Source organism: Cygnus atratus, chromosome 1 (assembly GCF_013377495.2).
Source record: "Cygnus atratus isolate AKBS03 ecotype Queensland, Australia chromosome 1, CAtr_DNAZoo_HiC_assembly, whole genome shotgun sequence".
Taxonomy (NCBI): Eukaryota; Metazoa; Chordata; class Aves; order Anseriformes; family Anatidae; genus Cygnus; species Cygnus atratus.
Window position 1 is genome coordinate 141,573,409 of NC_066362.1, and position 25,353 is coordinate 141,598,761.

The following is a 25,353-nucleotide window of genomic DNA, read 5'->3' on the forward strand; positions in this document are numbered from 1 at the left end:
TGAGTCAGCCACATGGAACACAAATTAGGAGACACAAATCAGCTCACGGGGCATTGGGAAATACAGGGAGAAAGACAAGCAAGGAGGAACTTCAGACATGAGCTGTATTCTCCAAACTTTCTAGTCACTCGCACAATAATTTTCTTTAGTTTACTATTTCTTAAGTAATTTTAAAAAATACTTGCATTTTTTAAAGATAACTTTGATAATGAAACTGAGTGTAGGAATATTTTTTGGAGGTTTCTTTGCAGCTCTAGGGGTTTTGCTTTTTTTGGTGGCGTTTGGAACTGATTATTGGCTTCTTGCTACAGAAATAGGAAAATGTTCAAAAGCGCCTGAGGATGTTGGGGTTAGTATGGATTTTTATTTATAATGGGAATTATATATTGGTTGTTTCATGGATGTATTTATTTTGTAAAAAAATTACTTCTGTAGGAACTTTTGATCATGTTCATTTTGACCTTCTGGAGGTCTGCTGCTTCAAAATAAGGCTACTTCAAAACCGCTTTTAAGCAATTATTATCAACTCCAAAAATAATTTGTCTTTTGTGATACTACTTTTGTGATATGATAGTCTTTCAAAGGAACTGTAACTGTATAGATATACTATAGCTAACCTATATTCTGACAGTCTACAGTTTATTGTGATGGTGTTATTTTTTACTTAAACATTTAATTTTACGTGAACTTGATTCTTTCAGGTAGCTGAAAAAGGGTATGATAATGGCTTTTTATTTATTTATTTATTTTTATTTTTTATTTCCATAGGGAGAGAAGGCCACTTTCCATCACGAAGGTTTCTTCTGGAGGTGCTGGTTTAGTGGAAAAGTAGGAGAACATAACTCCAGCATGTGGAAGTTCTGGTACAGTAAGTAACTCTTTTCCTTTGTTGTTATCTACAGCAGTTTGATTTCAAAGCTGTTTTTTTTTTTCTGTTGTTGTTGTTCTTGATATTTTATTTTTTTGAGTGATTGTGAATCACTCAGTTTCATTTGGCTTCTTAGTTTCTTCAGCAGTCTTTAAATAAATTCAAAAGTGACAAACACTTTTGTAATTTGTACTAAAGGAATCCCCAGGACAAAAGCATACATGTTTAAATATCAGTCTATTCTTCAAGTGTTATGTTACTCTTCTCCTTTATTACTCTTCTCCTATGAAGACAGGCTGAGAGAGCTGGGGCCGTTCAGCCTGAAGAAGAGAAGGCTCAAGGATGACCTTATTGCAGCTTTTCGGTACCTAAAGGACACTTGTAGAAAAGATGGAGAACAACTTTTTGCTCAGGCAGACAATGACAGGGCAAGGGGGAATGGTTTTAAACTAAAAGAGGGGAGATTTAGATTAGATGTTAGGAGGAAATTTTTCACTCAGAGGGTGGTGAGGCCCTGGCACAGGCTGCCCAGAGAAGCTGTGGATGCCCCATCCCTGCAGGTGTTCAAGGCAAAGCTGGATGGGGTTTTGGGCAACCTGGTGTGGTGGGAGGTGTCCCTGCCCATGGCAGGGGGTTGGAACTGGGAGATCTTTAAGGGCCCTTCCAACCCAAACTGCTCTGTGATTCTAGGATATAGTTCTATGTTATACCTGACCTGTTAAGTCTGAGTCCATTCTTATCAGGACAGTCTTTTGCTTTTTGTTGTTAACAGATTGTTTATGTCTGTAACGTTGGAAAAAGAGCCTTGTGATTAGGATGGTCTGTGAGTTTTTGCCTGCACAATTTCTCCAACTAGTTCTACGAGTAGCTTAAGGAGGGTATGAGCAATTCCATGGTGAGAATAGTGTCGTACACATCCTCTCCAGAAAAATCCCTCTTCTAATTGCGTGGTTGACCTGTTTTCTTTCACTACATGCCAGGATTCTGGAAGATAGTGAGTTTTTTGCCAGCACATTTTCCAATGAAGAAGAGACCGAGCAAAACTTCTATTGTGTTTGACCCTACTTGTGATATACAGAGCTCCCCCTCCTTATTGCAAGATTTCCACAATTCTTGTGAAAAGCAGGTGCCATCATACCATTTTGACTTCAATATCCATATTTTTCTAAATATGTTGCTTGGTCTTAGGTGGCAAATGTAATATTCACTGTAATTTCCCCTTGTTCTTTATCTGGATAATTCTGCAGTCAGGAATTTGAAATCTGAATGTGATTTAAACTATAGAAAGCCTTTACCCTTTGCAAAGAAGAAGGTCATCACCATCACCTTTTTACAAGCATTTAATAAAAAGGGTGAAATAACACTTCTCTGGAGATATCGATTCCATAGAATGAACTCATAGTTGTTGAGACTGTAAAATTTCTGAAGATGCTCGGTATTTGTCATTATCTTTTCACAAGAGAAAAATTAATTTCCTGTTTTTGTTGTTGTTTTATTTGCTCATTTGTTTGTTTTGGTGGGATATGCAGTAATGAGACAGAAATAATTAACCTTCACAAGAGAAAAGAACATATTCATATAAAAGCATACATAGGCATTGCATATAAATTGCAGTGTACCAGATCCTTCTCTCAAGAGAGGCTTCTTTACTGTTCCCGTAGTACAAATCTGAGCTGCCCTTTAAGGAATATCCTTGGCTGGATATCAAGGCCGGTATCTCTTACCAATGCAAAATCCACTGTAGAGCTACTGCCTGGGAAGGAACCTGGAATCTTGACCTATGAAACTCAGTTTACCTATTTGAAAAACAGGCATAAAATATTTTATTTCTAAGGCATGATAATATTAATCTTTTTCTCTCCTTTTCTTTTAGCCAACCAGTCACCTTCTAAGAATTGTACACATGCTTACCTCTCACCATTTCCTCATATCCGAGATGAACACAACTCAACCTCCTATGACTCTGCAGTCAGTAAGTAATTTTTTGGCTGCAAATGGATACAATGCCTATAGTTTCAAGAAAACAATTTGGATGCTTCAGTACAAAACAGCATCATCACTCCAAACAGTTTAATTTATAGAGTTTTGGTGTTTCATACTTCTCATACTTTTACAACATGCATATTTAAGACACTATTTAGCAAAGCACTTAAATGAATGCGTAGCTTTAAGTATGATGGCAGAATGGAAATCATTCCAGAAAACAGAAACATTTCTTTTTAGTGCTTTTTTTTTTTTTTTCCTACAGAAAAAGTGTCTTCCTTGGGCTGAATGCATTAAACAAATACTTCTCATATATCCCAATTAAACTGTTTCTTGTTACATAAATAACCACATGTGGAATTATATTGCATTTTTACTTTATGAGAAAGGAAAAGAGGGGCCTTGATACTGTCGAAGTTTATTCAACTAACTCAGATATACTGCACCGAGTGCTGGAGGTGCCAGCTTCTCTCCACTGACACTATAGGAAGCTGCACTAAAATTACTCTGAACAGTGTGTGCCATACATGAATAATGTAGAACAAGAGTGTAGCAATGTGCAATCTTGTTTTGTAAATTAAGTTCTTTTTGAAAAAATATGTATGTGTTCTATAATATTTCCAAATACTTGATATCTTAAACTGAGATATTAACACCGAGAAACTATAATGTAGTAACAGACATACATATGTATATGTAAAATACACAGAATCGAAAACCTTATACTTGAATAATGCCTGGAAAGCTCTGTTTTTACTACTCCACTTAAAAAATTGGTCACATTTCATCAGATCAAGGGCTTTATGCAAATGTATTTGAAAATATTGCTTCTGATGCCTATTTCATATGACTTTTTAAATAACCTGTGATGTGTGGATGCTGCGTGTCTCTGAGCCTGCTGACTCAATGACTTAAGTGATCCCTGAAGCTGTAATTATACCTTTGCTGACTTTGAAGTGTCTTCAGAATCCATGTTTTATGCTACAGACATGAAAAAGAAGTTGGACTGGTAACAGTTCTGTTAATCTTCAGAAATTATGAACTGTTTGTCCAGGAAGAATTCATACCTCACCCTTCAGAGTCAGAGATCTAATCTGTAACTTCGAAGCACATCTAGAACAGTATATCTTTCCATTTGAAAGTGACGAGTCATCTGCTCCTAATAATCTAGACAGAGTTTGTGTTCCACCATTCACTCATACATTCACAAAAGATCTTCAAATCATATTGCATGATTACACAGAAGTGGACAAACAAAGAATAAAGAAAGGAGAAGGAATATCATCAAAAATTTAATTAATTTCAGTTAATGTTTGCCAAAAGAATCACTGCTCAAATATAATTTTCCTATCTATATTTTATATTAAAAGATTAAAAATAGACAGAACTGTACTATAGATGCTGGTCCGGGTAGAGTATATTCAGAGCCATTCCTGCTGTATAAATAGATACAGTTGGATTGCTTTGGAACTCATTAAAACCGGAGAAGGTTTTTTTTTTTTTTTTTTTTTTTTTTTTTTTTTTTTTATGCCACCAGTTCATTTTCAGCATCTAGAGCAGGTATACTTGTTCAAGAATCTTCCACAACTTATTATTAAGAAGGTTATATCATCATCTCTTCTGTTAGTTCAAAATTCATTCCTCTTCTATTGTACTTTGACAGTCCTGCCTGTGATATTTGGCAAACAGGCTTTTAAAACCTCACTGAATCTGCATTTACTAAATTAAGAAATACTAGAAAGTTATTGTCTTTGATTCACAGTGGAGGAAATGCTTCTCTGAATTAATCAGTGGAGAAAGCCCTCCATCTGCTTTCATGCAAAAAAAATTTATATATATATTTTGTCAGCTATTTGTATATCCACTTGGCTGTACGTAATACTTTCTGTCAACAAAACATAGAACAAAAGGGCACTACCGAAAGATTAGGGTTCTTGTTCCTTTTTTTGCTTCTGCTACTGTATCTTGATACAATATTTCCTTTTTCATGGCTTATAGTTTTCTCAAAGCATTCACTTTGGGGGATAAAAAAAAAATCCACCACTCTTGATCTTTTCAGAAAGATTTTTCACCATGTTTTTCGTGAGACCCCCAAGTCTTATTTTAATTAGGAATGGATATGAAATATTATGTCATCTGAAAAATAGTTTGCTGAAAAATAAACAGTTGAATAAAAAGCTTTAAAGTTCATTAGAGAAATCAAGTGTATACGCACAAAACAATTTTCTAAAAATCTCTAGCTTCATGTTAACAGAACTGTTACCTTCTGAACAAGCAAAGGCATGCACCTTCTTTTATGGACAGTTCGGCTTAAGAGAATATGAGAACTTGTCAGAGTGAATTGGATTTAATTACAGACACTAGTGAAAATACAACTGTGGTTTGTAGTTGGAGTGCCATGTTACCATCCAGTTAGGATAGCTCAGGCAAAAATCAGTTTCCTGAGGACTATAAAATCTCTGATGATTTTTGAGTGGAGTGACTGAACCAAGTCCTTTGTTGACATAACTCCTTTGGCTTTAGTATCAGTAAGAATTTGCTTCAGAGTTTTTCTGGGCCATGGCCATAATTCAAAAAAGGCTTGATCTATCCTTTATTTATATTTTTTCATGTGTTGGTTTTAAGGTGTTTGATAGTTCCCAAAAACCTCAAACTCTGAAGACCTTAAAGTTTAGTGTGTTAATATGCTTTACACAAAAGGCCTGGTTCATCCTCCTGTGGAAACCTAGACGATGAGTTCTTGCTGTGAAGAGTTATAGCCTTAGATGGAAATGTGAAGACAGAAAAGCCTACAGTGATGCTTACATTGGGGATTCAAATGCATGTTTTATTGTCTCAGATTTCCTTTCATCGTTACTGTCAGATACATGATCAGCTTGGAAGGGTGAGATAGTACTGTTTTAAAATTGCAGCTTTCTGTATCTTAATCACAAGTATTATGGCTTTGTTCATTCATTGGTTTTGTTAAGCATGTTGGTGGATCACCTACCTGCAGTGTAAAGTGCAGTCTACACCTGTGCTAGCCATCATTTATAGTTATGCACTTAAATAATTTTGCAGGCCATGTCATTTATCTTAACCTGAAATAGACATCTAAATGAAGTCAGGGAAGCCTGACTCTAGTGACTTTCTGTGATGTTACAATGTTTTATAGTGACAGCTATTACAATGTGCAGCTATTAAGAGGACAGACAGCACCTCATTGTGTCACCAGCAGATTCATTTATATGATGATTCACAAACATATGTGCAACAGACTACAAGCTAGGAATAATAATTAAAAAAAAATAGCCCATACGGTAAAAGTACCAGAATAGTGACCTTTTATTTATTTTATTCTAAATATTTTATTCTAAAATAAGCATACTTATATATACATTTTTATAATTATAATTATATTAAATAAGAATTCATTGCAAGCTAGATTAATTCATGGTATCACATCACTGGATTACTTAACATTGATATTCAAGGGCTATCATACTTTTATAAAACTCTTTTACTGTACAAAGTCCTTACTCATACAAGTAGTCCCATATTGCAACAGTGAGATAATTCCTAAGAAAAAGAAGTATAGGATCTATCACTTAGTCAAGTCATCAATTAAAAAAAAAAAAAAAAAGTTTATTTGGAAATATGCAGTAGTTTCTTAACTGTTGTAAATTGCCCCAGCACCTTTTGAGGTTAAATTGGAAGCAATTTAATGGGGCTGCACTGACACATCAGTTTAATACTCTGATTTGTAGCTGCTAGTACTTTTTTTCCTGACCATTTGTATCCTATTTTGTCCAGTACTGGGCACATTGCCAACATTTGAAGTAGTGCCTAATATAATGTGGAATACAGAATGTTTATAGGACTGAAGAGAAGTTCTGGTTCAGCAACTATTACATCTAAATTGGTGTGATCAAATTTATTGGCAGGTTTGTTGCTGGGCTGAAATTAACCTAAAGTAATCGAGGAAATATCATCAATGAAATCTGAAAATAATAACTGTATAGTGAGATGCTAGAATTAGCCTATTTTTAGGGCAAAAAATTCTGTTATGTAATATGGTAACATAATTGCCCATGAGAGGTTGTAATACAGTACATTTACTAAGGGAGAACTCCCTAGCCACTGAGCAGTGATAAAGCAAGAAGTATTTAAAAAAGCAATGTATTCATAATGTGAATATTGTATTTATTTTACTGTTAAGGTTATTTGGAAAAAAAAAAAAGATTATTACTACTAAGGGATAATAAAGGTTACTGAGTGAAACTGATAAAAGTTTTGCAAGGTTTATTGTGTTGCTAGATGTGTCTCAGGTGCTGCTGCTGAGACCTGTGATCACATTTGAAGTTGTTTATCTGCAGAGAAGGTACTTCAGATATAGAACAGTTCAGGCACTTTACCTTTCATCATATTTTATATTGGGAGTGGCATTTTGATACCTCTTGTCAAAATCATTTTGATATCACTTACATTAAATAGAGAGGTAAAAAAGATATTCTGAAATGCACTATTTAGCCAAATCACAGGAAAGGTTCACTTTAGGACCTGAGTTTGTGGGTGAAAATTCACGACAACTTTTCCAAGTCATTTTAATGATTCTTTGTAATGTTTATGAAGCACTGTACTCACACGCACTTCAAAAAGATTTTCAGCTTTGTAGGACTTAATAAGTCTTGTTCGATATTAAGTGATTGTTTTTTTGTTGTTGGTGGTGGGTTTTTTTTGTTTGTTTTTGTAGGCCATAGGAAATGTATGAGCCAAGTCTTTTACATGGCTAAGATTTTGAAGGACTTGAAGTTGGCAAGGGCAATAAAATATGTGGTGTGGGTTCATGAGTTTGGTGTTAACATCTCTAGTTTTAGATGGGTGTTACATTGTATCCTTAGCTAACCTGTTCCGGAATAGCCCATTATGGAGGTTTTGAGGTGTGCATTGCTACTACATAAGAAGTGTGTCTTTTAGGTGACATAATTGTGTAACCATGTCAAATATATTATTACTTATTTTCCATATCATGTACCAGTAACATCTTAAAACATGAAACTCTGGTGTCAGTTTCTAAACAGGGTTGGGATCTACTATACAAGAAAATGGGGCTTTTGATACTTTTCAGCGACTTATTCAAAATTCAGTCCCTTACTTAAAATGTGATACTTCAGCTGCTTTTCAAATGATGCAGAAGTCTCCAGAGGACTCTAAGTTAGTTAGTTAATCTAAGTTTCTCTTTTGGGAGAAAAGCAGGTGGAAAGGCAAAATCACAGGTCACGCGATTTGAAAGGAATATAATTCAGCTGCAATATTTTCATGGTATATAGACTGAATGGTGCAGAGCTCAAAGACAAGCATTCTGGCTGTACTCCTGTTTTTCCTCTAAGTACTATTTTATTTTTAGGCCTGCCTGTCACTACCAAAACAAATGTTGTACCCTGATGAAGGGACGGCTTACCAAGACAAGTTACAGAACCCTCTGTTTAGCACTCTCACAACATAGAGCAATGATATCTAAGGTTAACACTGCAGATAGGTTTACCTCAGACTCTTCAGTAGTGCTTGTACTTTATTTCTTCCACTGCAGGAAATACTTGGAATAATGCAAGTACTTGAGGTAGCTAATTCTGACATATCTGTGAGGTTCATTTACTTAGCGCCTGCTGCCTTTGAAGAGGCAAGGGTATTCCTTGTTTGGACCAGAACATCTTATGAACTTGCTTCAGTGGGACTTGAAATGGTGCAAACTTCTCTTAACATCTTGTGTACGTACACTGAACCACAGTTGAAACAGACTGCTTGGATCACAGTGTCATCCCTTTTCATGGGTTATAAAGAAGCATGATTCAAAGCAGCGTCTTCTGTTGTTTTTTATCTGTCAAAGTTCTCCTCAATCCTAGAGCAGCAGAGTCTTTGACTTAAGAATTTCATCCTTAGGTAGGTTTATTTCAACCACCTCTTTTGTGTTTATCTGTTGATGCCAGCTAAGCTTGTGACTGCAATAGGGCTGCACTGTAATTTTGAATGGTTAGCTCCACGGGAAGTGATCTTGCCCATCTAAACAGAGAAGGTAGGAGATGTGGTCTGGGTAAAAATGGTCTGAGTATGAAATAAGTGAAGTCTTCTCTGTAGAAGAATGGTTGCATTTTAATTCCATTATTAAATAAAAAGTCTAGCTGCTCTTAGGGTGTTTACTTGGACTTGTGCCACAAATGGCCTTAATAACTTCCTGTCTTGTAGATTAGAAGGGGTAAGCATTTGCATGAAAAGTCACAAATTTGAGAGCATTGAAGACTTTTTACCTGTTTTCTGTACTTTCTAATTGATGTTTAATGATGGAGTTAGCTAGATAAACAAGTATTAGGATCATCAGAATATCTCCATAATTGTCTAGAGAAAATAATTATGTATAGAGGAATACAGTGGAAGCTTATTTCAGGTGATAGCTAGGTCAAATCAGTATTTCACATATAATGCATAAAACAGTTACGCTGTTGGAGCAGAGAAACAGATTTTCTCTTGTATAGTCACAGAGAGGTTTAAACAGATTTTCATCAGGTACATTTGTACTCCATTTATGTTTAGTTTTCAGGAATATTTGAGGAAATCAAGCTTTTCTGGTAAAAGTTCACTAAAAGCCATCTTCAAAGTTCCTGTATAAAGAATATATAATGAAGCTGCACACTGATTTCATAATGCCGGAGAAGCTTGTGTCCTCATCCATTCAGAAAATAGATACACTGCTATATAATTTCAGTGACTGACCATAATGATATTGAAGTAAGCTTTTTCAAGGTCCATTTTGGCCAATGTGTCCTATTATGTAGCATGACTTTGAAGTACCTTGGGCCATCCATGTAAAGGAGTTGGGTGGTTATAGGCTGATTTAGCAGTATTAGGTTTTAAATGAGGAAGTAATGTCCCATGGACTTGGGGACTGCGACGAAGCTTAGCAAAGTAGACCCATGAGTAAAATAATATGAAATTGCTTCAAATACCCAAGACCGAAGGACTTGAGAGATTTACCTTTCTAGGTCTCCATTCACTGTCCATTTGCATTAAGTGAATCATTTAACAATGTGTTTAACTTTAAACAGGTGCCTCAATCCCGTAAGAATTAGAGTACTTAAAGCAGAACACACACTTAACTGATTTGCTGAACCACAGCCTTATCTCTTACCTACTATTTTCATATTTATTTGTTTATGTGGAAGGAAGCCTTGTATTGGATATGAACCAAAACACTGTTTTAGCCCTTCTGCCAGCTACTTTCAGACACATTCATCTTCCCTGTGCCCAAATCTGCTGATCATTGTGGCAGAAAATTATGTCTGTGAATCTTTGCCTGGATTAAAAAGGTTGTTATTTAAAAAGTGTGTCTAATGTGATGTGGTGAATGTGATCTAGCTAATACATTTACAGGGCTGAGGTAGGCAAGATGATGTATACTTTAACATGAGTTAAGCTGGTCAAATTGAAAACCATAAATTTTTGAAACACATTAGTGGGAAACACAAACTGATAATGTCTAGTGCACCTTCAGTCTTTAGATGAGAGCAAACCAGAATTATTCCAGAATAGCTGGCTTTAGCAGCCTGAATGGATTTGAAACTTTCAGGAGTTGAACCAGTATAATAGTTGCTTAGCTGTGTTTTGCTATAACAGTAAGTAGGTGCTGTCAAATGATAAGTGGCAGTTTCTTTTGTGACTCACTTTTTCTGACATGCCATCTGGCTTATATGCTTTCTCTCAGTTGGGTGGAAATGTTTTTCACTGACTGAATTGTCAGTGCTTCAAGATATTCAGATCTGACGATGGAGATCTTTGCAACTCATAATTTTACTAATGGGTTGTGTTAATGTACCAATTTTTAAATTCATGGGAGAAATTTATGTCACTCTTGTAGCATTTGTAAAATGATGACTTTGTTAAATGGATGTGCAATTAACCAGCTAAAAAATAATTGTTAGAAAGACTCTTTTGGCCAGAGTATGTCACAAAACTCTCGGCTCATTTATCACCAGCTGCATCCATTAATTCAGCACTGCTTGGCACTGTCTAACAGGGACTTCTGAAACATCACATTTTAAATTTAATAAAATACAGAGAGCATTAGAGCAGGAATAGGCTGGTTTAAAAAAAAAATGTTTTTCAGTTTACATTTTTGAGTTGCACTTCTTTCCTGCTTAAATTTCCTTGTATTGAATATGACTATATGTAAGGAGAATTATCCACTAGTAAATTATAGAGAACTTAAAGATTGCTTTTGGTGAGAGGTTCTGAGCACTAACAATGTCAAAATGTTAGAATTCTCTGCTTCTCCCAGTCAATTTTGGTAAAACAATAATCCAGTCAGTCCAGTCATTTACTCCAAAATATCATTGCTACAGCTTTGGTGCACCATTTTCTAAAGTGCATCAATTTGCTATGTTGCAAGTCACTGTCTAAATATTAAGCATGTGGATTTCATTCATGGTAACTTACATCTTATTTTCCATGATCATTGGATAAGAACTGTGGTCCAAACCTACTTTGATCCACATGATATATAATGTGCATACACAATGGAATGAACGTTTGGTTTGTTAATAAGGAAAGTGAAAAGAGAAGAGGAAAGGAAAAAGTTTTGTTAGCCAAATATGTCACTTGTTTAAGTTCTAAAAAGTGTCATGTGCTTTTTTCCTTCTTCCCTTTCTCCAGTTTATCGAGGTTTCTGGACAGTTCTTATGCTCCTGGGAGTGCTCACTATTGTGATGGCTAGTTTCTTCATCATCTGTGCAGCTCCTTTTGCCAGCCACGTTCTGTACAAAGCAGGAGGAGGCTTTTACATCATTGCTGGTGGGTATACTGTTTGCTCAGTCAATTAAAACTGTTAGAATAGAAAAGATACAAGGTATTTCACCCCATTTTCTGTGACAAAAAAAAATAAATTATATTAATCATGGGTAAAAGAAAGAAAAAGTGCATGCCTCTGTCCTTTGGCTTTTGGAGCGCCTGCCTTGGAGACAATTCTTTCCACAGTTATTTAGTCATGAAGCCATTCAAAAAGCTATCATTTGATTAAGATAGAAACAACAACAAAAAAATGTCTAGGACCATTCATGTAATCACTTTACTATTTCAAACTAATTATTTAGCAGGAAAAGGAATGCATATTTAGGGATGCTGCCTTGTAGGACTCTCAAGGGCTTTAGCTAAGAAGAGTTTTTTTAATCAGTGGCACAAAAGCAATGAAGATGGTAATGGTAGACTCTAAAGAAGTTGCAAGACACAGCACGTTCACATGACAAGAATAGGAGACATTTTTTGTATGTGATTGGAACGCACAAAATAGTTGTCAAATATGAGTAAGTGGAAGATGTAAACCTCTGTGAATGAAACATAGTTAATAACTGAATTACCTCTTTCCTCATAACCCACATCCTCATTCAGGTTGGAAAAGACCACCAAGATCATCTAGTCCAACATTTAACCTACTACTGACAAGTCCACCACTAAATCATGCTACTAAGTTCTATGCGTTTCTTGAAGACCTCCAGGGATGGTGACTCAACCACTTCCCTGGGTAGCATATTTCAGTGCTACACAACCCCTTCAGTAAAGAAATTTCTCCTGATATCCAACCTAAACCTGCCCTGGTGCAACTTGATGCCATTTTCCCTCACTTCATCACTTTGCGCTTGGGAGAAGAGCCTGATCCCCACCTTACTATCACCTCCTTTGAGGTAATTGTACAGAACAATAAGGTCTCTCCTAAGCCTTCTTTTCTCCAAGCTAGACAACCCCAGCTGCCTCAGCCGCTCCTCATAAGACTTGTTCTCTAGACCCTTCACCAGCTTCATTGCCCTAACGGCTGGATATGAGTTATATATATGCTAATATGTAGGATGCATCCTTCCAGGATTCAGCTGATTTGACCAGCTTTCTGGGACACTTCTCTGTTAATCTTGAAGACTCTGGGAAGATGTGTAAGATAACAGTTGTGTAGGATGTAAATGATAATATGTGCTCAATCACCATTCTAAACTGTATACAGCCTGGTGAGAGTCAGTTCTAAGAGCAGCATTGTGCTCTAGAGCAGAGCACCCATGCCAGAATCCAAAGGCCCAGGCTCTCTTTCTCCTTCTATTATTGATCTGCTGATCTTGCTTACCCACTTTACCTTGGAACTTTGCATACACAGACTAATAATGATCATAATTTACTTGTAAAGGACCTTCAGTGAAGTGTGGGAAGTATTTTATATTATTGCTGGAAAAACTCCTGAATACTTGCATTTGCTCCATTGAGGATTACTCCTCCCCAGTTTTAAAAGACATGAAAAAAGTATTCATAACCTGTTGGAAATTCTAAGGTTTTTCTGATACTGAGTTGCAGATTAAAAGCCCATGTAAATCATGCTCTTTTCCTGCATTTGTAATCTGTAAAAACCTCTGCTGTCTCTAGAAAGTGGCAGAGACTGTTTGGGAGGAAATGGGAAAGCACCAGGAACTAGCAGGGAGACCTCTGAAGTAAAGTGTGTTTTTTCCACTATGGGTAACTTCATCCACCCTAATTTAGGCAAGTGAAAGTTAGATCCCCAAGTCTGGGCTAGTCACCCTTGGCTTCCCTAAGAGGCCTGCTGGAAGCAATAACATTCATTAACAGTCAAAATGTTAGGTAAGTCCCCAGCTGGCAATTCATTTCATCTTGAAGGAGGGGCCTAAGATGGCTCACATGAATGCTCTATAGAATCATAGAATCATCTAGGTTGGAAAAGACCTTCAAGATCACCAACTATCAATCTGACCTACTGAGTGCCATCACTAAACCATGTCCCTTAGTGCCACATCCATGTTTTTCTTATACACCTCCAGGGATGTGGACTCCACGACTTATCTGGGCAGCCTGTTGCTATATTTGACAAGTCCCTCTGTGAAGAAATTCTTCCTAGTGTCCAATATTTCCCCTGGCACAACTTATGTCACGTAAGAAATGACATACCTCTGTGCCTGGCAAGATTATGGAAAAGATCCTCCTGGAAGCAATGTCAACACACATGCAAAACAAAGAGGTGATCCAAGACAGCCATCATGGCTTCACCAAGGACAAATAGTGCCTGACCAGTCTGGTGGCTTTCTATGATGGAGTGACTGCATCAGTTGACAAAGGAAGACCAATCAATGTCATCTACCTGGACTTCTGCAAGTTCTTTGACATGGTCCCACATGACATCCTGATCTCCAAATTGGAGAGAGATGAATTTGATGGGTGGACCATTCAGTGGATAAGGAATAGGCTTGACAGTCACACTCAAAGAGTGGTGGTCAATGGATCTATGTCTAAGTGGAGGCTGGTGACAAGTGGTGTACCTCAGGGGTCTGTCCTCAGACCAGTACAGTTACAGAACAGAATCATAGAATATCCCGAGTTGGAAGGGACCCACAAGGATCATCAAATCCAACTCCTGCCTCCACACAGGTCTACCCCAAAATTCTAAGAGCATAGTCCAAATGCTTCTTAAACTCCGACAGGCTTGGTGCTGTAAGTACATCCCTGGGGAGTTTGTTCTAGTGCACGACCACCCTCTCAGTGAAGAACCTTTTCTGATATCCAGCCTGAACCTCCCCTGTCACAGCTTGACACCATTCCCTCAGGTCCTGTCACTGGTCACTAAAGAGAACAGATCGGTGCCTACCCCTTCATTCCCCTCTGTGAGGAAGCTGTAGACTGTGATAAGGTCTCCCCTCAGCCTCCTCTTTTCCAGGCTGAACAGACCAAGTGACCTCAGCTGCTCCTCGTATGTCTCCCCCTCTAGGCCCTTCACCATCTTTGTAGCTCTGTTTAATATCTTTATCAACAACACAGACAGCGTGATTGAGTGCACCCTCAGTAAACTTGCAAATGACAACAAGCTGAGTGGTGCAGTTGATACAACAGAAGGAAGGGATGCCATCCAAATGGACCTGGACAGGCTTGAGAAGTGGGCCCACATGAACCTAATGAGGTTCAACAAGTCCAACTGCAAGGTGCTGCAGCTGGGTTGGGGCAACCCCGGACATGAGTACAGACTAGGAGAAGTAATTGAGACCAGCCCTGTAGAGAAGGACTTCGGGGTTCTGGTGGATGAAAGGCTTGACATGAGTTGGCAGTACACACTTGCAGCCCAGAAGGAAAACCGGGCTGCATCACCAGAGGAGCGGCCAGCAGGGAGAGGGAGGTGATTGTCCCTCTCTGCTCAGCCCTTGTGAGGCTCCACTTGGAGTACTGCGTCCAGGTCTGGAGCCCCCAGCACAAGAAGGATGTGGAGCTGTTAGAACGGGTCCAGAGGAGGGCCACAAAGATGATCAAGGGGCTGGAGCACCTCTCCTTCGAGGGCAGGCTGAGAGAGGTGGGGCTGTTCAGCTTACAGAAGAGAAGGCTCCGGGGTGACCTCATTGCAACTTTTCAGTACTTGATGGGGATTTATAAAAAAAAGTGGAGAGCAACTCTTTGCTCAGTCAGATATTGACAGGATGAGGGGGAATGGTTTTAAACTAAAAGAGGGGAGATTTAGATTAGAGGTTAGGAGGAAATTTTTCACTCAGGGTGGTGAGGCACTGGAACAGGTTGCCCAGAGAGGTTGTGGATGCCCCATCCCTGGAGGTGTTCAAGACCACGTTAGATGAGGCCCTGAGCAACCTGATCTAGTGGGTGGTGTCCCTGCCCGTGGCAGGGGGTTGGAACTAGGTGATCCTTGAGGTCCCTTCCAACCCAAACCATGCTGTGATTCTATGACTGAAGGTCTCTCTACCAGCACCACTAGTCCCCATGTGGATGAACTGAAAGAGTTCCCCTCACATCCGATAAAGAATGGAGATTCTCCTTAATCTTTTGCTGTTGATATATTTATAAAAGCATTTTATTGTCCTTTACTGCACTAGCCAAACTGAATTCCAGCTGTGCTTTGGCCCTTCTAATTTTCTCCCACAACAACTTGACATTTGGGAGAGCATCTATACCTCTCTTTCCTTTACTGAGGGAATCTGGACTATTTTTAGATTCTTGAAGTTAAGTGAATGTTATTAACCCTGTATATGACCTTGGGCCTGTCTCTTTGCCCCTCTCACCCTTTGAACCTATATAGCAGATGTTCTTCAAGGGAAATCCTGACTTTTACTATGCATATACTTAGTATCTTTCAGCTTCAGCACTGTTCTCAACCACAGCTTCAGAGCAGGGCTGCGTTATTTTATATGTTACCATTTTTGTTGTTGAAAATGAAGGATATTTAGAAAAATCCTGCTGTGATTTCCCAAAAGGAAGTGGTTGTAACAGAATACTGGACCCTGCAGCCAGTAGGCTAGCACAAGACATTTTGGCTTGGTTATGGGGACAGAGTTCCTGACTATCATCAGGAACTATCCTGACTGAGGAACTGCATCTACTCCCAATAACACCAGTAGAGCTGAGCTGCTCAAGGAAGGTACTTACTGTAAATATCATCATGCTGTTCAACACTTCAGATCACTCACAAAACCAAAACCAGAAGCTCTTCTCACAAGTCAGTGTACCCACACAGCCCATGTGTCCATGCTATCTTGCTGCCAAGGTGCAAGTGGCAGTTATACTAGGGAGAATATTAGGCTTCTGAGAAAGAAGTCAGTCACCATAGTTTTTCTGTAGAAGTCTGAAAGCAGAAGATAGGAAGATCAGTCATTTTCCTACTTTTTTACTTTAAAGAAGAATGCTAGATGAATCAATTTTAATACCCACTATTGGATTGTATTGTTTTGCAACCTTAACTGACAAACTAGGTAGCAGTTAAAAACTTTGCCTCAAATGAAGAAAAAGCTTGTAGCATAATCTGTTGTCCCATCTTAGGATTCAGAAAGCAGGTGAAGAGGTTACTGTAAATGAGATTCAAGTCAACTATTTAGCCATCCTAAAGGTGTGTTTTGTCTAAACCTGAACTTGTCCAAAACATTTGAAACCGTCCTGCACAACATCCCTGTCTCTAAATTGGAAAAAGATGGATTTGGTGTTGTTCAGGACCAGGTTAGATGAAGCTCTGAGCAACCTGGTCTAGTGGGTAGCATCCCAGCCTATGGCAGGGGGGTTGGAATTAGATGGTCTTTAAGGTTCCTTCCAACCCAAGCCATTCTATGATTCTATGACTGAAGGTCTTTCTGCCAGCACCACTAGTCCCCATGTGGTTGAACTGGAAGAGGTTATACTCGAAGGGCCAAGGGAGCCTCAGCAGGTTCTCCAGAGCATCCCAGATCTGAGCCCCAGAAAGTCAGCAAATGTGCCTAAAGAGCAATTCTGATGTCTGATCTGTGGCAGGGTCACACACCTGCCTTTTGCTCATCCCAATATTTAAGAAAGGTTGGACTAGGTGATCTTAGAGGTCTTTTCCAACCTGAATGATACTATGATTCTGTGATTCTAAAGGCTTCAAGCTTCTCCTCTTGAGTGGTGCCTCTGAAGTACTACAAATGGAGAGGCAGACACAATTCTCTGTGTATCTGTGGCAGCTTATTGACCAGCAACTTTCCATATTAAGCTTTCAAGTTTCACCCAAGTTTACAGGTGGGGAAAAAGTGCCTGTGGGGAAAAAGTGCCTATCAGTTTAACAATACCACAGTCAATGAGTTGAGCAGTCTCTTTGCAAGCTCACCTCCATGTCTTCAGCCTCAGAGGATGGAACAAGAGCAGCTACGGTAGCGCAAACTGTAAGAAGCCCTATAATTTCTTCAAATGTCATAGGAAAAGAAGGAGAAACTGCCATAAAATAATCACTTAGGGCAACCTTCAATAAAATTCAGATTATCCTGGGCCTGTTCTTGCAAGATGTCTGGATGTTAGTTAAAACTTTCATTTTGTACTGATGTCAGGCAAGCAAGACCTCACGATGTGCACAGAGCATTACAGAATCACACCCTTGTGAAGACGCAAGATTAGAAATATGACTTCTGCTTCCTGCCAAAAGAGTGAAAAAGCTGATATTTTAATTCTAGCTCCTAGATGAGGACAAAATCTGTCTTCAGAGATATGTGTGCCAACTACCATAACTCTAAAGTGGGATCCTCTGCAAATACTTTAGAGTTGAATGTAAACCATACTTTTTAAAGTAAAGGTCACAAGAGGCCAAGGTAGGTGGAAGTAACTATAATAAGGACAAGAACAGAAAAATGCAATTGAAAAAAAAATATATATACACAGACATGCAAGTTTTCCTCAAGTGAGAGAAAGAGTTCTAAACTTTTAGGCAGAAGCAAAAAGCCCACATCATTCTTTCTAAGACCTTTTGTCTTCATGTCTGCATAGTAAAAGATTCGTGCCATAAACAGCCATTCACCACTGACAAGTGAAAGGCATTTCTACGTGGGAAGAATAAGTACTAAAGGCCAGCAAACTGCCTCTTGAATTCATAGACATTTCTAAAGGTTCTGTATTCTTTTTCCTCTGCAATATGCACAAGTATTTGTTTGAGAGAAATTCAAAAGAATAAATGCAAAAGACAGAAAAGAGTGACCTCAGAGAAGTCCATGTCTTATCACATTGCACAGAGCTGTGTATCAAACATGTGTGTTCTTAAAAAAATGCAAAATGGGAAAAAAAGAAAGAAAAAGGAGGAGGAGGGAAGTATTTATTTGTCTTAATCTCTCTCAGACATACTTCATGTTCTAGGAATAATTTCCCCCATCATTCCTGATTCATGCAACTGCTGTTTTATTTTATAGTCACTAAAAGGCAAGGGCAAATGGACATCCGCATGCTATGAAAAAGGTCTGAAAATGCTGAAAATGTAGAAATGCATCATAGTATACATTGTTCCTAAAAATATCTGCTTCATGAAATTGTGGAGTTTTTTTTTAATCTCAGTGATTTTGCCTGGAAGCTTGGCCATGGGAGTTCATGACATTCATGATAGATAGTAAATACAAGAGTGCAGAAACAGATTTCCTTGAATAAATATATATTCATTTTAGCATATTCTCCATAATGAATAGGGTTTCCTGTTACAGTTATAATGGATACTTTCTCAACTCTATTGGCGTGACTAATATTTTGAAGGAAAGAGACAAGCTGGTGAGGCAAACTTGTCGATGCAGAAGTAGGATGGAATAGCAGTAGTTATATAAATAGAAGGATTCTCCCTGTTGCCTTCAACAAGCAGTACAAACTTTATTTAAGAAAATACTCTCCAGCAATAAAAAGCCTAACTCTCATCTCCGCATTTACATGGTCATTGCCAATGTTTCTGAGTTACCAGTATTTCAGTGACTCTACTAGATTATTCAGAATCAAGTCTAAATCTTGTGACTGGGGGTGATGTAAAGACATATTAATTTTTAACTTTTTGCAATAAATGTTTTTTCTTCAAAAATACTCTATTATCTGCACATAAACTGAGGCAGGCAGAAAGAGGAGTCTCAGGGGGGATCTCATCAATGTGTATAAATACCTGAAGGGAGGGTGCAATGAAGACTGAGCCAGGATCTTCTCGCTGGTGCCCAGTGGCAGGACAAGAGGTCACAAATAGAAACACAGGAAGTTCTGTCTAAACATAAGGGGACTCTTCTTACTGTGAGGGTGACGGAGCCCTGGCACAGACTGCCCAGAGAGGCTGTGGGGTCTCCTCCTTGGAAGCCTTCAAAAGCCGCCTGGAGATGGGGCTTGGCAGCCTGCGCTGGGTGGCCCTGCTGGAGCAGGGCTTGGGCCTGATGGCCTCCAGAGGGCCTCAGCCATCCTGTGGTGCTGTGATTTTGTGATTTTGGAGTTTTTTTTTAGGAGCTACTTTAAAACACTTAAGCAGACCACAATAGACAACAAGTTTAGTAAAATTTTGTTATGTCTTCAATCAGATGACTTTACTTTGGTTTAAAGTATGCTCCAGTGAATGGTAATCCACCAACAAGTATAAATAACAAAAACAGAATGTTGCAGTGTAGAAGTAGGGTAGAAGTAGTGTAGATGTATGCACAAGGTAGCAGGATGGAGAGGCAGAAGACGGATAGATGTGTGTTTATTAGCAACTCTGCTTATGTTAAGCAAATTTGCCTTGGCTTTGAGGAGCAAAACTTCTTTGAAAGCCAGAACAAAACGTGAATACTTAGAACGTCTGAATATCAGATTTTTTTTTCTATGCCTCATTTTTCTTTCTACAAAACAGCTTTTGATCTACATTTTTGTAAACAGCATATAAAGTTCTGACTGTAAATTGACGTCTATTGCAGTTCATAATATGTAGTCCAAAATAATATCTTGTGGTCTGTAAAAAATAACTCGCATATTATATGCATCTGAATCTTACGTGCTACCCAGTCCACTGAACAGTGTTCTGTTCTCGATACTGCTTTTCTTTCAAACCTTTCTTGAACAGCTAGCATCTCACTGTTTTATTAAAATGAGACAATGCAAACAGGCATGAAGTTATATCCTCTGAAAAGAAACATAATTCTTTTAGAATCTAACAACCAGATAAATATTCAAGGCGTAGTAACCATTCATTAAGCTCATAACTCGCCTTTGAATCGGGTGTTTTGATGCAATCAGTGTTGATGCCAGGAGGAAAAACCCTTTAAGTCAAAGAGACTTGCACATGTGCTTAAATTTAAGCACAACCTGAAGTGCTTAATGGATAGGAAGGAACCAATGCCTCTGGCCCTAAACATCAAACATTTTCAGCAGATGCATTAGTGATAATAGAAGTATATGATCTGCTTCCCTGCTCTCACTACTGCTTCTAATGTACTCTAATATCTCAGGAAACAAGACCAAACAGACAAAACAGAAGGTCAACGTGTGAAAAAGTGTTTCTCTATTTTCCTTTTTCTCTATGTTACCATTTACGACATAGAGGAGACTCAGTATACCACCCTGTAAGTGCTTAACTCCCACGAAATCATAACTCTGTGAAAATTAGAAAAGATGGGCATTAACAAATGAAATCCTATTGGACCAGTGGGACTTGGCCAGTTTTTACTTAGTCTGATTCTGCTGCTCAGAACATTTCTCGAACACTCTGAACAGTATACCTACTAATTAGCCTCCATTAGCAGGTAGTCAGAACCCTTAAATACTCTTTTTAGTGCCTTAATTAACTAAGAAGGTTTACATGTTCTTCCTTCCTTTTTCTTCTGTTTTAAAGATGGACATTTATCTCTGCTTGACATACATTTCTTCAGCAAATTTCCATACCCCAGAATTTGACACAGGCCGAAGTTAGCATCTTGCTGTGATATCACCTGATGGATTTTAACTTAGCTGGAGTTGTTTTACCACTCATAGAACTGGCTTGCTATTTTGCGCCTACATGGAGCTGGCTCTAGTTTAACTAACTAGATGTTGCTTCAGACTGTCTGAGGAGCAAGGGGTGCCCATTTTGAAATTAAAGCACCTCTGAAAGACTCTTGCTTTAATGCTTCTGACTAACTGGGCTGTTTAGCTTTGTGTCTGCCTGGGGTGCCTGCTGGAGGTCAAAAGCATTCCAGATGTGCAAGGCCTGGTTATACTTACCTGCTGCTGTAGTAAGGGAATATACACCACTACTTTCTGTAATTATTATTCTTCTGGATTAAGATTGCTCTAACGTAGAGAATAAAATAAATAGAAGACTTTAGACATTTCAAATTAAACAGTCACAGCCATCTGATGAGGTAAATTCCAATGTTCATATGGATTTTACCATGTTATCAATGTATCTTTCCAAATATTTGTGTTGGTTCCAATTTTCCTATGTTGCCTACATTATCTGTTATCATTATACCTTCTGTTACAGGAATCTTCTGCACAATTTGACTTATGTTTGGAGATTCTTCAATTTAATTTCTTATTTTGTTTATATCTGGCCCCGAGATGATCCTTCTCTCTGATTGTTTCACAATCTGTGTGTTTAATACAATTGCAGCACTAAATTCCATCAAAATTGAGTTTTGCTTAGGTAAAATATTTTCAAATTTGAATTTATGTCTTTTAGAGTTTAGTTTTTGTTTTGTTTTGTTTTGGTTTGGTTTGGTTTTAATAACTTCGTTAGGAATTCAAGCCTGCACAAAAAATGTAATCCTGGAAGTATATTAGTATATTTCATAGACAGGAAATCCTTTGGGATTTTCAGTCACTTTTTGATTATGCCTCAGGTTAACTACTTCAGTTCATTTTTTTGTCTGGCTTCAAAAGGTAGTGTTCATAAACACTGAGTTGTGAGCTTTCACCTGTCAGATGTTCAGGATGTCCAGAATGTAAACCTCTTACATTCTGACAATAAAGCAACAACAAGAATGTCAACAGGTCACCGATGTAAATTGCTGCAGCTAACCTGTCTGATTTTGCTCAAAGCAAATGAGAGAATGATGATAGGAGTTGTTCCCTTGTAAGTGGGTAGCAATGGCAGGGCAAGGAGGTGGTGAGGCAGGATCTCAGCATGGAGATAAGGAAAGGCAACCATGAAAGAATACCAGGACAGCTGGGTCTGGAGGCAAATACCTCTCCGTGGGTACTTACACAGAGCATTTTTGGGTTTTGTCATATTTGTTCAAGGTTGCATTGTAAATATTTAGAGACCTCAAATATCTTTGACTTGTACTCTGCTGCCCTACAGCCTGTAGGTTCAAGTTTGGCAATAAGTGTTCCCAGAAATATTTCACTGGCTTATGGTTTTAACGAGGTACCTAAGCATCATGGCAGGAAAACATAGGTGGTGTCCCCCTAATATCTTAGTGTTAGAATAGATAACCCTGCTGCTTGTAACTGTGCTATGACAGCTGGAGCTCAGGGAGCATGTGGGTACAGGCTGGAGCATGCAAAAAATTCAGACTTGTGCCCTCAGCTTTCCAGTGGATTTTCTGCTAGGGCATCTGTGCTGCAGGCTTGCATTTCTTAAGTGTTCCTCTTACTAAAATAAAGAGGAACATTCCTCTAAACTAAAATAAATTATTAGGCATGCGACTGATACTTAGGAAAGCACTTTATTCTTATATCTCCTTCTGGTGTATAGTAACAAAGAGATTAACAAAGTTTGTAAGAACATGTGCTCCCATTGCTATCATGTGTAAACAATCCAAAGGCCTTTCAGAGGAGTGGTTGGGAAAATGCTGTGAATTATGTGGTGTATTAATTCCAGGAAACTGTTCTGCACAGTCTGAGGTTAATACTAATAGCCTGCTTCATAGTAGTTAATACTAATAGCCTGTAACTTCTTTTCTAATGTGGAAGATTTGAATGGGACACATTTAAATTTGTTTGCAAAATACTTGAGTAGAATACTCCAAATATTCTAAACCATGCCCTTTTCATTAAGGAAAAAAAAAAAAAGCAAAATGTAGAGAGGTGAAGACAGTAGAAAGATTTCCCACCCCTTCCTCCTTTTCATACCTCGTCCAGAAGTCTGTGATAGAAACAGTATCAGAGTTTGGGAAATAAATGTAGAATTTGTTTTCTAGATCATCCTATCATATCTCCCCTTTCTTCCTCCCCTGGCCCCTGAATTCAAAACAGTGAATTTTGTCCCTAAACACACCCATGTTTCGGTCTGCCCACCAAAAATAGATATATCCTTTGTCATGGGAATATGACTTTCAGGCAAAACAGAAGCAAGGTGGAGACAGAGCTTGTCAGAGAAAGCCAAAGGCAAAAAATATCCAGTGATCACTGACTGTGCCTTGCAGAGGGGGCCACAAGTATGGATGTGTTTCTAGGTATTACTGTATAACCACTAAATGCACCCAGTGTTTGTCTCACACTGTCATTAAAACCTTATGTTTCTTTTCCAGGTGTCTTGTTCTCACTGGTAGTTGTGATGTATGTCATCTGGGTCCAGGCGGTGGCTGATCTGGAAAACTACACAAACATGAAAAAATTGGATTGCCCAGATTTTGCTGTTTATGTACGCTATGGCTGGTCTTTTATGCTGGCTCCAATAGGAGTATTTTTTGCATTATTAGCAGGAATGCTATTCTTGTTGGTAGGGCGTGCTATTTATTTACGCTCAGATTAGCCATATACTGAAGGGAATACAGGAAACCTAGTGAAACTTCATGACACAATTTTATACATTATTACTGTTATGGCAATCCTAAGTATGCAGGCACACTTCTGGAATTTCTTCTGTTATTTGTTGAAGGCTGATGGACACAAAATTCAATACAGGAAGAAACCACCCTTAGTCCTAGCTAGTTGCTTTTAATTCTTTAGAAAGTACACACTTGGTTCTCCATAGTGTACTACTAGCAGCACTTTTGCAGTTTTGCAAACAGAGGAAGGCAAAAATATTCTGCAACTGAAAGCCCAATGTGAAATGGGCCAAATCAACATTTTATACACTTCTTAACATGTATCTTGTGCTTCTGCTTGTAGAGAATGGTAAAAGATGGAGGGAAAACAAACATTCAAATACAGTAATTTAATCTACCTCCTCTCCTGTTTTCCACTACTTGCCTCAGCTTTGATACAAGCAAACTTATCTGCACTTTACAAAAATAGAGTGCAGTTGTTCATGCAGAGTCCATGGGAAGAGGGTAAGAGAGAAGACAATTACAGTGAACAGTGATTTGGTGCTAGTCTGTACATGTAAAAGCTTAACTACTTCTGTTACATGTTTCTCCTTTCTGTATGCATTTGAAAGCTGTATACTTCTATATTCTGAAATCTGTGGTTTTTTTTGCATGATTCTGTAGGCCAAAATACCATATTTTATTCACTAGTTAAAGTTATGCCAAAACTGTACTTTGAATTACTGCTTTAATATTTTAATCAAGTTTTAACCCTTTTATTTTGAATGGAATAATTGGCTCCTCCTCCCTGAAGCATTTTCTTGGTTGTGTCAAATGCCTTTTTTTTTTTTTAATCATAAAAAGGTTTATTATGAAGATAATACCTACGACATATAAATGTATGTTTAATGTAGCCATCATTTTTCTTAAATATTAAAAATCTACATTATAGACCAAATCCATCCTCGCTACTAGTCATCCCAGGGAAATCAATGAAACTAGCAAATAAAGCAGGGGAGGAGGATTTGGTTCTGTTTTGTAGGAGTGGCTGGTTCTTGGGGTGTGTTTGTGTGTGTGTGTGTGTGCGTGTAAGATGGGGTGAGGATGGGGCTGTATGCATGATATGGAAAAGATGGTGTGGAGTTTTAACAATGGGGAAACTTGGTTTGTCTGGCATTGGGCCCAAGCTGAAATTAAATCCATCTGAGAGTGTGTTCATTTTCACTTTGTAACTCAATGCAGAGTAGTTTGAGACTGATGGGGAAAAATAAAGACTGCATGTTGGTTTCCTCTTGTTCGTAATGCTTAATTCCACAGCTGTTATGAATACTAAAAGCATCACTAAAAGGCAGGAAAGGAGTGCCCACCTAGAAGATGTGGTAGGCTAGATTGGATGTTGCTTCCTTTTCAGGAGCTTTTGTGATTGGAAGATTTCCAGCCTTCCCTGCTACTTATTTATTTTTCCATCATCAAGATTAGCATTATACAATACAGAACAGGAAGATGGCAAGGGCAGGGGGTAGGGGAGTATGGGGCTATGATGTTTGGAATAATTACCAAATCATA

General features: G+C 38.3%; 1 protein-coding gene across 2 annotated transcripts; it reads left to right on the plus strand.

Annotated features, from left to right (window-relative positions):
- Positions 1–25,077, plus strand: TMEM182 (transmembrane protein 182). Of its 2 annotated transcripts, XM_035558135.2 has the most exons (5): positions 1–349; positions 769–868; positions 2,742–2,840; positions 11,534–11,671; positions 23,569–25,077. In XM_035558135.2, exons 1-5 carry the CDS (start codon positions 209–211, stop codon positions 23,790–23,792), a joined length of 702 nt encoding a protein of 233 aa, XP_035414028.1. In that variant the 5' UTR covers positions 1–208; the 3' UTR covers positions 23,793–25,077. The 2 variants fall into 2 exon arrangements, with proteins under 2 accessions (XP_035414028.1, XP_035414029.1); XM_035558136.2 differs by lacking the exon at positions 11,534–11,671 and having other exon boundaries at positions 24–349.
- Positions 25,078–25,353: the final 276 nt, after the last annotated feature.

What these genes read in the sequence shown, in the direction of transcription:
- TMEM182 (XM_035558135.2), top strand. Translation starts at nt 209, where the DNA reads ATGAAACTGAGTGTAGGAATATTTTTTGGAGGTTTCTTTGCAGCTCTA. An exon ending in CATGTGGAAGTTCTGGTACA is followed by an intron (nt 869 to 2,741) that starts GTAAGTAACTCT and finishes CTTTTCTTTTAG; the next exon opens with CCAACCAGTCACCTTCTAAG. An exon ending in AGGCTTTTACATCATTGCTG is followed by an intron (nt 11,672 to 23,568) that starts GTGGGTATACTG and finishes TTTCTTTTCCAG; the next exon opens with GTGTCTTGTTCTCACTGGTA.